This window comes from Indicator indicator, chromosome 13 (genome assembly GCF_027791375.1).
Source record: "Indicator indicator isolate 239-I01 chromosome 13, UM_Iind_1.1, whole genome shotgun sequence".
Lineage (NCBI taxonomy): Eukaryota > Metazoa > Chordata > Aves > Piciformes > Indicatoridae > Indicator > Indicator indicator.
Window position 1 is genome coordinate 16,639,124 of NC_072022.1, and position 12,562 is coordinate 16,651,685.

Sequence of the window (12,562 nt, forward strand, 5' to 3'; positions counted from 1 at the left end):
ATGTCTGGGTTGCAGCTGGTAATGCTTTAGGCCACACTAGCAATTGATCCTTCAGGGAAGGCATTGGTGGCAGAGATGATTCACAGGTACAGATTTCAAGCGTAGCAGGAGTCATAAGGGCAGCACAGCAGTGGGGAAAGGAAAGATGCAACACTTTGTCTGAGACCATAGCTAGAGCAGGGCACAGCTCCTACAGGCTCCTGCTCAAGTGAAATCTTGCTACTTCCCACTGTTGTTCCCAATCTCCCACGCATGCACCTCGGAAAAGTGCTGTGACAGAACATGAAGATCCAAGAGGCTACTGTAAGCCTGAATGTCACAGTGGAAAATACCAAGTGATACCAACCAAACCAGAGCTAAGACCTAATTTTGTTTCTGTCAACTTAAAAATTACTTAATGCAGCTCCTTTTGAGAATCACAGTATCACAGTACAGTAGAGGTTGGAAGGGACCTCAAGAGATCATCGGGTCCAAGCCCCCTGCCAAAGCAGGATCACTTAGGGTAGTCTGCACAGGAATGCATCCAGGTGGGTTTTGAAAGTCTCCAGAGAAGGAGATTCCACAACCTCTCTGGGCAGCCTGTTCCAGTGCTCCATCATCCTCCCTGTAAAGAAGTTTCTCCTCATATTGAGGTGAAATCTATTATGTTCAAGCTTGAACCCGTTGTTCCTTGTTTTATTATTGCACACCACTGAAAAGGGCTTGCCCCCCTCCACTTGACACCCACCCCTCAGATACTTATACACATTGATCAGATCCCCTCTCAGTCTTCTCTTCTCAAGGCTAAACAGCCCCAGGGATCTCAGTCTCTCTTCATAGGGGAGATGCTCAAGTCCCCTGATCATCCTCATGGCTCTCCATTGGATTCTCTCCAGCAGGTCTCTGTTTCTCTTGAACTGGGGAGCCCAAAACTGGATGCAATATTGCAGGTGTGGTCTCACCAGGGCAGAGTAGAGAGGTAGGAGAACCTCTCTAGACCTGCTGGCCACACTTTTCTCAATGCACCCCAGGATCCTATTGGCTCTCTTGGCCAGGACAGCCTGGCTTTTTTTTTTTTTAAGGCCAGGCTGGATGTGGCTCTGGGCAACCTGATCTAGTGGAAAGTATCCCTGCCCAGGGCAGGCGGGGTGGAACTAGATGATCCTTGAGGTCTCTTCTAACCCTGACAATTCTGTGATTCTGTGAACAGCAGGGGAAGGGTTAATCTAAGGCTGCATCTCTATTTAATGATATTTTTCACAACAGGGTGTGTGCTGAAGTCTGATTCAGCAACAGTTTCTTAGCCGCTAGTTCAAAACCAGCTGTTTAAGCACAGTAATTTAATTGGGGTCTGTTCAGGCATTCTTTAGGTGTAAAGGAAGAGCAAACTAATAAAACATGCTCTTCCAGCATAATCCTCATTCCACTCCCTTTATTACTAGATGCTTGTTTTGCATTCACACTCAAAAGATCAGAAAGGGATTATGTGGTGCTAGATTGTGCACAAAGGTGCAGGGAGTCCAGGGCATCTTGTGCACAGCTTTAAACATGCTGGCTGGATCCAGAGCTGGTTCCACTCAGGCCGGTCTTTCCTGGGGACATGGAGCTGAAGCAGAACATCAAAAAGTGCAAAAGCTTGGCTTTGCTTCAGAGCAGGTCTTCCTTTATACAGAGATAGCAGGTCAGCTCCGTGGCTGTGCAAATATCCAACAGGTTTAATATCAATAAAAAGAGGATAAGAAGAGTTTCTCCCATCTTCTATCCAATGTTCAACTTCATTGTCTGGTTGCTCTAGGTAAAACAGTTTTATGTAAGTCTAGGCACAGCATGCACTGGAGCCCCATTTCCAGTGGGGGTTATACTGGTCTGAAATAATCGGGCTCTGGGCAAATAAGGAACAAGAGGAGAAGTAAAGAAACAAAAGAAAACACAATTTTAGAACAGCCTGGCAGAACATGTGAAGATGACCTGCTCTTACCAGTCTCACCAGGCAGTATATGCAGGGCTGCCTTCAAACAAGCCTTGCAGCAGAGGTTGTCCTGGCAGTTCCCTCCAGAAACAGATGAGGGTGGGTGGTACAAGGCCACTGGTAACAGCATGTCAGGGGGCTAACTCATCTGACTCAAAGTAAATGAGTCTCTGCCTTTAAAAGGAGTTGATTGAAAATAATCAGCTCTGTAATTTCAGCCAAATAAAGATGCCCTGTGCTGCAGCTGGGTTCTCTGATGACAGGCCTGTGTCAGCCCAGGTGGGCTGATTCTGGCATGTGTATAACTGCACACTGTGTTACAGACAACTCACATTGTGTCTTTGCAGCAGGACATTCCTGAGGTATTTATAGAGAGGGATGCTTAAAAATAAGATTCATGTTTTAACTCAATAACCATTTGAGATTCCTTTCCTCCAGTGTCCTTGGCTGGCAGATGTCTGCCTGGTTCAGTGTGCCAGGGGGGACAGGAAGAACAGCACAAGCTGCATCATTTTTGAAATAAACAAGTTTCTGATTGGACTTGAGCTCGTTCAGGAGAGACAGCTGCAGACAGACACTCGCATCTTAAAGCCCGAGGATGACACAAACTGCTCCGTGTCCTCCATAGAAGAAGATTTCCTCACAGCATCTGAGCACCTTGAGGATGACAACGAGGCTGATGAATGTAAATCTGGTAAAATCAATGGGACTGAATGTAATTCTGCTGGTGTTTGTTTCAGCAAGGCAATCATGGCAGTGCTTACAGAAACTGCAGTCAGTGATAATTCATGCATGTGTCCATTTGTAGTTTAGAAACTGGACAGCCATCCGTGTTTCAAACCTGTTCAAAGGGAAGAATACGTGGCTGTACAGGAGTTTCACAGAGCAGGAGTGTGGTATACAGTAGTACAAGGGTACTCTGCAAAAATGCATTTCTTTCTTTTCTTTTAACAGGTCATGAAAAATTAAGTGTTTCAGAAGCATCTTTTGATGTCAAAAAAAATAAAGGAAAGGGATTTGAAAGTCTCCACTACAGAAAGGCCAGGCTGCCTTTGATTCTCGAAAGGAGCTGCATTCCTAAAGATACTGCTGCTCCTAGAGTCCCTGAAGCTGTGAACACTGTGGCAGAAGATGGCATCTTACAATCTGAAGAGAAGTCAGACCAGGAAACAGTGTTGCAGAAGGAATTAGCTGGAAGAGCTACTTCATCCTTTAGTGCTACTAATTTGACTAGCGAGGTAAAAAATTCCTGCTCAGCACACGTGTTAGAAGATGGATCTTTAACCAGAATGGCTAAAGAGGAGCTGGAGCCTCTGTATGACCCAGCAGTGGAACACAGTGAGAAGACAGACAGGGAGGATTGTGCAGACATCAGTAAAAGTGATCCTCCCTTGCAGAAAGAGCCAGCGACTACAGGTCAGTATGCCACAAATTTGGCAGAATCTGTTCTGCAGGATGCATTCATTAGACTGTCACAGTCTCAGCCCACTTTTAGTGAGGAGGCTGCCGTCAGCATCTCTGTAGGAAGCTCCTATAAGTCAGAGGACATATCTGCTTCCCGATCATGGAATGAACTTCCCAAGATCGTCATTGTGCAAAGTCCAGACAGTTCAGAGAACGTGTCTGACTGGCCAGGGGCTGCCTTCCCCAGCCACTGGGGAGGGCACTGGGCTGAGGCAGAGAGTTCTTCTGAAGTTTTGGATTACTTTGAGGAAGAACAGTCGAACGGGCATGGCCACAGTGCTCTGGAAGTGGCTCTAGCTTGTGCAGCCACTGTTATTGGAACCATTTCCAGTCCCCAGGCTGCAGAAAGATTCAGACAGGACCAAGAAGCAACAGACTCCAAAAGTGGAGCAGTTGATAATGAAGAGCTGCACACAGCATCATCACAGCTACTCAATGACTGTGCTGGCACAGAATATTCATTTCCATCTGCACTGTGTGGCATGACTCAGGTAGCAAGTGCTGTAGCTGTCTGTGGTCTGGGGGAAACAAAGGAAGAGAAGTACCCTGTGACTTCGAGTGGACTGCTATCTGCAGCTCAGACATCTGCAGCTGTCACTCTGCACTGCAGCTTAGCTATAGGAAGCAGCATGGAGAAGCTGAACAGCAGCATAGCAAAGGCACTTCTCAAGGAGGCATCAATCATTTTGACAGCACCCAACACATACAGAAATGTAGGGCATTTTATGGAATCCATACATGGAAAAATTATAGAGACAGCAGCGAGGCCACAGATTCCACACACAGGTGAAGTAATCAGGGATGAACTTGCACAAAACTTATCCAATATTATTCTACGCCATTCCATTGAAGAGGTGAGGAAGAGGAGACAGCTATGCCCCCATTCAGAAAATGGCTCAAGTGCGCAAGACTTTTTCATGGAGACTGCAAACGAGCTGCTTTTTAATGTGATATATTTCACTTGCAAGAAGATGAACGACATAAGGCAGGTTGAAGAGTGTTCTCCTCTTTTCTCCAAAGGGACAAAAGCAGAGAAAGTAACAACACCAGAAGGATGGTCAACACAGGCCACAGCACATGAAATGTCACACAGCCCCCATGATCCATCTGCTGTTGAGCCATTTGGTACATCTTACAGCACCAGTGCTAGCAAAGATCTGGGAAATGTCATGAACACCAGGAACAGCAACACAAAAGATGTGAATAGAAAGGAAAGTGCCACATTGAATTCAGAACCAATGAGTAGAGCCACAGGGCATAATGCACTCATTGCAAAAACATCTCCCAAGAGAAGATACCTGAAAAGAACCACACGAGACTGTTACAAATCCCCAACCCAGAATAACAATATTTGGAAGGACTACAGGTCATTTTCAGACAGAGAAAATAGCTTTGCAAACAATGGTGTTCAAGAAGAGCTATCTTCCAGTGCCACTGAGAATACAGAGAGCCATGACAAGCACAAGAGCGAGACAGTGCTAAACAATGACCTCCAGGTTAGCTTGTCACTACTAGGAAATCACAGCTTGCTTCCCTCCCAGCCTGTGCTGCAGGTGAAGAATTCAGCAGACAAATACTGTATAACAGATTTTGCAGAAGAATTGGCAGAAACAGTTGTCTCTATGGCAACAGAAATAGCAGCCATTTGTCTGGAAAATTCAAATGGGAAGCAGCCCTGGTTCTGTGCGTGGAAGAGAGGTAATGAATATCTGGTGACCCAGAGTTTATCATGCAGGACCATGAAGCGGAAGAAGGAACCCCATGCTAATGGTTCAGTTGTTCGGAAGCACAGAGCACCTCGACTCAGTGAGATCAAAAGAAAAACAGATGAGCATCCTGAGCTAAAGGAGAGACTGATGAATCGGGTAGTAGATGAGTCTATAAACCTCGAGGACACACCAAATTCAGTCAATATCTTTGCAGATGAAGTGGCTGCCAAGATCATGAACCTCTCTGAGCTTTCTGTGGTTGATAGCATCTGGCAGGGTCCAAACCACCCCAGAAACAGACTGCATTGTGACAGATGGAGCCGAGCCAAGGCCTCAAGCTGCGAGAGCATACCAGAGGAGGACTCAGATTCCAAAACTTCTTTCAATACCTTAGGCCTAATGAACACCTTGGGTCACTCTGTGAGCCAGACAAGTTCTGTCTCAAAGCAGTCGAGTTGTGAAAGCATTACAGATGAATTTTCAAGATTTATGGTGAACCAGATGGAAAATGAAGGAAGAGGGTTTGATTTATTATTGGACTACTATGCAGGAAAAAATGCAAACAGCATCTTAAATTCTGCTTTGCAACAGGTAGCCAAGAAAAATGGTCACCTTAATGTAAGGCCAAGTTGCCCATCCAAACAGTCCAGCACAGAAAGCATCACTGAAGAGTTTTATAGGTATATGCTAAGAGAAATAGAAAAGGAAAATAAAGAGAACTTATCTTCCCCTCGGAATTCAAAGGACTGGTGTGGCAGCTTGCTTCCACCTTCTCTACGATCACCCTTTTGCTTTAGGCAGTCATCAGTGCCTGACAGCAGAGTATCAGGCTCTAGGCTAACAGTGAATGTCCCAGTGAAGGCAAATTCATTAGATGGATTTGCCCACCACCACCAGGATTCTTTAAGCGTGCAGCCGGTCAGTACCGTGGCTTCTGCAGGTCTTTGCAAGTCTGACTCCTGCCTGTACCAAAAGTGCAAGACTGACCAGATAACGGACATGTTGATTCACGAGACATGGGCAAGTTCTATTGAATCTCTCATGCGCAAGAACAAAATCATAGCAGATGAGGCTGAAGCCGCAGAGACAGAGCATTTCCACAGTGAATCCCCACCACAGGTGGAACAATATGCAAACAGACTGGCTGCAAATATTGTTGAGAGTGGTAAAAGTTTAATTGTCGTCCAGCAGGATTCCTTTGACTGTACAAGCCAAGAACACGTGTTGGAAAGCAAACACCCCCAAAGCACAACTCAGAGCCAGTCAAAACCCAGAGGGGATGGAGGAAATGTGGAGCAAAAAGAGCCTGTGAAGAGCCCTGGGTGCCTCCCTGTGGGTCAGCACAGGGAAGTGCCTTTAATTCAGATAGAAACTGATCAACGAGATGAACCGGAAAAAGACTTGGAGTCCTTAACTTCATGTGTGCCTCCTGGAAACGAGCATCAAAGCAAAGAAAAGCCTCCAGAAGCTTGTGATGGGAAACACACAGTTTCCAGATCCCTGCGAAACAGGTAAGTGGCAAGCCAGCAAATCAGCACATTGCTTTAGTGTTTCAATTCCCAGTAAAAACTGTTTTGCTAAAGGTATAAGGTAAGAGAAAGGAACAGGTTAAGTTCTTACTATGGGCTTACAGCACAAAGTCACCCCATCATATGTCACAGTGCTGATCTCTAGAGCAAACTCACATTGAACACAACAGTGCTGTGGTTCTGAGTAAATTTAACACTGTGTTTGTCTCTCTACAAATACTGAAGTCTTCCACAGTCAAGACAGGAAAGACAGACAAAGTTTGAACTTTAATTTAGCACTGGCTGATATCTCAATTTAATAACTGAAAGGCAGCATAAAAAGGAAGACAGCAGAATTGGGCCTGTAGATGTCTGCTGTGACTGTGTAACTAAATGCTTAGTGTGCCTGGAAACAAGACCAGACTTCCAGGAGTTTTGAGTTTAGCTTTATGTTTACAGTCTGGAGCTACAAGTAATAAAAATGCTTTAATGGAGGAAATAAAATAGTAATTAAAAGCAACACTCACCTCCTTGGTTTCAAGATTGCTCTGGCAAAATTTAGATAGAGAAAAGAATAAAATTTTACTTTATTTTAATTTAATTTCATGGTGTTTGTCCTACAGGGTATCCCAAAGGATCCTCTCCTTACTACTGTGCTCCTTTTGCTGGGAAATCTGTAGCCTGCTTTGGTTAAGACACAGTGTCAGCCCAGCATGAGAGCATAGAGCAAGTACAGAGGGTTGCTGTGGATGCTGTAAGGTTAGGAGCAAGGCTCTCTCTCAGGGCCTTGCCTATTTTTAACTCTACTTCATTGTATCTCTTACTTTAATGGTATCTAAACTGCCTATCATTTGGAGCTCTATAGCACCCCATTATCTCAAAGTGCTGGGAAGAGTGCACTGACACTATTAGAAACCATTCTGTAGCTCATTTTGTTCTAGGCAGTGCTCTGTTTTCGCTTTTGAGAAAGTGAGAAAGCCTGTGCTTCCCTGTGCATAGTAGCAATTAGGGGGATAATTATCATAGCATCACTTCTTTCGTATTGACTCTCCTCCACTAACCTTCCTCTTCCCTTGAACCCACCTGTGTTTAATGAGATACATTTAGAAATCCTCCTCTTTGGAACTTGGCAGTTTGAAAATGAAGTTATTTTTGCATGGTTTCTGAACTCTTTAATAACAACTTTTCCTCTACCTCTGGTGCAGAGTTCTCAAGGTGGCTATGGGGAATTTAGAGCAGTAAGATTGTTAGAGCAGAATTAGTAAGCAGAGGCTACACCTCCATGAGCATTTTGGGTTGGTGATGCAGTGTGGTTCCATTTTCATGCACTGGCTCTGTTAGCAATGTGAAATGCAGATCTCTTGAAAAGGAATCTCAGCTAGAAGCCGCACAAGTATGTCTCAGATGTGCTAGTGCCCCTGCTGGGAAAGCAAAACTTCCAGTGGTTCTTCACGTGGATTTGAAGCACTTGTGATGTGGCTGTCTGGACTGAGCCAAGGCTAAAGTAAAATGCTAAAAATATATAGAATGTAGACATAAAAGTGTCATCACCAATTGGTTTGATCCACTCCTACTGCATGAAGTTACTTGCTGGTGTGGATGCAGGCACACAGGGCTCCAGGCAAAGTATCAAGCAGAGATACAGTCAATGAGAAAAAAAACAAACTAAATTTTAAAAAGTGCTGCAGGCCTGGGGAAAGAGGCCATCACCAAGGAAAGAGAATTGTTCCCTGTAGGGAAGCTGTGCAGCAGAGCCAGTCCTGTCAGTGCTGAGTGTTCAGCAGTAGAGAACTGTCAGTTCACAGTGTCGCTGCTCTGAGATGGAATTGCATAATGAATGAAAAAATGCCAAAACACCAAATAACAGCACCCACAGAATCCCTCAGGGTTTGGACTGAGTGCCAGTGCTCCCTGCCCTGCATTAAAAACCTGAATGACACCAGCGCCCTGTGGCCTGGCCACTCAGCACTGCCATGTTACCTCGGGATGAGGCTGGTACCTGTGGGCCAGGGCTGACAGGCACAGTCCGTGACAGATGCTGATGGCTGGGCAGAGCAGAGGCTCTCAGGAGACAGGGCCCTCAGGCACAGTCAGTGACAGATGCTGATGGCTGGGCAGAGCAGAGGCCCTCAGGCAGACAGGGCCCTTCCTCAGGCACAGTGACAGATGCTGATGGCTGGGCAGAGCAGAGGCTCTCAGGAGACAGGGCCCTTCCTCAGGCACAGTGACAGATGCTGATGGCTGGGCAGAGCAGAGGCTCTCAGGAGACAGGGCCCTTCCTCAGGCACAGTGACAGATGCTGATGGCTGGGCAGAGCAGAGGCCCTCAGGCAGACAGGGCCCTTCCTCAGGCACAGTGACAGATGCTGATGGCTGGGCAGAGCAGAGGCCCTCAGGCAGACAGGGCCCTTCCTCAGGCACAGTTAGTGACAGATGCTGATGGCTGGGCAGAGCAGAGGCCCTCAGGCAGACAGGGCCCTTCCTCAGGCACAGTGACAGATGCTGATGGCTGGGCAGAGCAGAGGCCCTCAGGCAGACAGGGCCCTTCCTCAGGCACAGTGACAGATGCTGATGGCTGGGCAGAGCAGAGGCCCTCAGGCAGACAGGGCCCTTCCTCAGGCACAGTTAGTGACAGATGCTGATGGCTGGGCAGAGCAGAGGCCCTCAGGCAGACAGGGCCCTTCCTCAGGCACAGTGACAGATGCTGATGGCTGGGCAGAGCAGAGGCCCTCAGGCAGACAGGGCCCTTCCTCAGGCACAGTCAGTGACAGATGCTGATGGCTGGGCAGAGCAGAGGCCCTCAGGCAGACAGGGCCCTTCCTCAGGCACAGTTAGTGACAGATGCTGATGGCTGGGCAGAGCAGAGGCCCTCAGACAAGCAAGTCCCTTTACCCCATACAAGCACTGATGATGTTGCAACCCAAACCATTCTCTGATTCTGTAACATGATTCCACGGTATTGTCACAGAGTGCTCTGAATGTCCTGCTTCGGTTTATGGAACAGAACTAATTCTGTTCACTACTTTTACTTTTCAGGTCAGTCTCTTCTCAGTAACTTCCCTTTCTGAAGTTAAGGGCATGTTTTGGTGTTTGTGCCTGCTTTTGAGGAAGTGGGTGTATGTATATGTGGGGGTGTGTGCCATGTCAAATGTGCAGAATTATAAAGCACTTTTCCCTTCACCTGTACTTTCTAAACTCAGGCTGGGCACCACATTTGGTCTGATTTCTGACTCCCTGCTGCACACCTGCCTAGAAAAAGAACACTTTGTCCTTCCCCAGCCTAAGCAGCAAAGACCCTGAGAGTCATCAGAAAGTCACAGCTCTTGGTAGAATCATAGAATCATACAATTGTTTTGGTTGGAAAAGACCTCTAAGATCATCAAGTCCAACCCTCAACCTAATGCTACCATGGCCATTAAACGATGTCCCAAAGTGCCATGCCCACACATTTCTTGAACACCTCCAGGGATGGTGATTCCACCACCTTCCTGGGCAGTCTGTTAAAACACCTGACCACTCCTTCGAGAAAGAAACTTTTCCTAATGTCAAACCTAAACCTTCCCTGGCACAATTTTAGGCCATTTCCTGTCATTCTATCACCTGATACTGGGAAGAAGAGACCAGCTCCCACCTCATTTTGAGATCTACAGTACTAACAGAGTAGGAAACCCTGGCAAGAAACTTACTCAGCCATTAGTAGGAGAGGGATCTTTTTCAAAGAACTCTCTGTTTTGCACTAACATACACCCCATATTTCAACCACTGAAGTGTGGTCAGCCTATGCATTGAGCAGTTTCTTCTGTATGTGCAAAACCTTCCTGTCCCAGCTGAACCTTTTCTATGCATACTTCAGCATACTTCAGGCTTTGATTTGTGTTTGTTTGTAGCAGTCATAAGATGACCCTTTTTTTAAGAACGTCTCAAACCCATATGTTCAGCTGGACTTTGTGTATAAGTTATAAACCTGTCCAGACTCTTGCATCTCTGTGATTTTATAGCATGGTTGACTTTAACAAGCAGCACTGTCTGGAGACTGGTTTGTTTGCCTGCATTACAATGCCAATGTGCTGTCTTTTTCACCCTACCAGCAGGAGCCCACAGAGCAGAGATGATGTTGAAATCCCAGGAGAGACAAAAGCAGCTGAAGAATTCCCAAACCACCTCAGCAGCAGTGAGGAGAGCACAGGCAGCTGGTCCCAGCTTGCTAATGATGAGGACAATCCCGACGACACAAGCAGCTACCTACAGCTCAGCGAGCGATCCCTGAGGTACCACACTTGTGTGTTCTCAGTGCACGACATGGTCTAGTCAACCATTTGAGTGCCATGTGTCAGGAATGAGGGCAGCAGCTCGAGGTTGATTCAGAATACTGTAAAGACAGCCTAAAGACAGAGTTCATCGCCGTATTGCTAAGAGCTAGCAACATCCTGATTCTCAGCCAGGTCTTTTTGTTACTGGTGAGCAACTAAATTCAGACAAAAAAGCCTTCCTGGCACCACTCAAGTGCCTCGGTCCTATAGCAAAAGGGCCATCGGACAAGCTAATTGCTACTGTCTTGCCTTTGATCTATCCACTACTATTTGCATAATGTTTATTTTGGCATCTCTTTAGCTGAGATTGATGAGACTGCTGTTCTCCCACCGGGTATCTGTGCACTGAGAGCAGAGACAGAGCCCTGAGCTGCTTAGCCTGGCACAGGGGAGCACATCAGCAGAGGATGGCTGAGCTCCCCCAGAACAGGCATAAGTTCCAGAGCTCCCAGTGCAATGTGTGGCTTTTCGTTATTGTTTAAGTCAGGACATGTTTAAAACTGTTAGAGTCCTCAGAATTTATATAAAATGATGTTAGTCTGACTTCATCCCTTTCATGACTTCAAATTGAGCAAGATTTTTTTCTTCACATGCTCTTGGATTAGGTTTTAAAATGTTGTCATGTAATTACCAGGATATTAAGACGGCAAGGAGAGAAGAGTGTGGCAATGAAGCAGGAAAGAGAGAGTCTCTATCAGAGAGCACTGTTGGCTGGCTGAAAAAATACAGCACAAAGCCCATCTGTGGGTGATCATTCATCCCACTATTACAGTACCAGTTCATGACAAAGCCCTTGGTCTGAGAGAGCTGTTGTTTGGTGCCTTTGGGCTCTGTGCTGAGATAGGAATTGCCACAGCAGGTCTGAACCCATGGTGTGATGGGGAAAGGAACTGTCTAATCAGTCCTTCCCACATAAGGAAAAACACTGTTAGTTGCTTTTCCACTACAAACAAAGTGGTTCAGATTAGTTTGCCACACCGAATTAGCATATGCTGATTGACTTGCAGCCAGCACATCCACAGCCTGTCCATGCAACATGACGTGATCTGTCAAATCCATAACAATGCCATCAAGTGAACTGGTGCTGTCTTTTCCAGATACTCTCAGATGTAACACTTGGTTCTTGTAAAGAAGCCAAAGAGAATACCTCTGGTCATTGCTGGTCCCATTGAGCACTGGCTTTAATTTAAACCTCAGTCTTGCAGAGTAGTCAGAAACAGGAGGGGCTGTTGCTGTGCCTGTGGGTTCCCTCGGGTCCTGAGAGCCTTTGAGGTCTGATGTAATACGCTGACATGGGGGCTGGTTACAGGCATGGAGACACTAAACAGGTAAGTGGTGATGGGCAACTACACACCTTGCTGTAACTTGCCACGTTCAGAGGGATCTGAATCCCTGCAGGTTTTCTCCAGGACATCTCTGTACATGAATTTGAGGCCAAATGTTCACTGCAGAAGCCATTTGCAAGAAGATAGGCCACTTTTTTTTTTCCTCTCCAGTTTACAGTATCATTTGATACATGCTCCATCTAGAACTGTTGTAATAAAAGCCTCATTACTTTGAGCATACTAGAGTGCTTCATCCTGGGAACCACTTGCTGAGCAGAAGTGATTTTGTGGAACTTTGC

General features: G+C 46.2%; 1 protein-coding gene across 1 annotated transcript in view; it reads left to right on the plus strand.

The window, feature by feature from the left end:
* The window catches only part of SPHKAP (SPHK1 interactor, AKAP domain containing), a 52,251-nt gene that overhangs the window by 35,222 nt on the left and 4,467 nt on the right, over positions 1-12,562 (plus strand). The window contains exons 5-7 of the mRNA XM_054386214.1: positions 2,387-2,642; positions 2,903-6,632; positions 10,627-10,896. Coding sequence (XP_054242189.1) covers positions 2,387-2,642; positions 2,903-6,632; positions 10,627-10,896 — 4,256 coding nt within the window. The remainder of the gene's footprint in view (positions 1-2,386; positions 2,643-2,902; positions 6,633-10,626; positions 10,897-12,562) is intronic.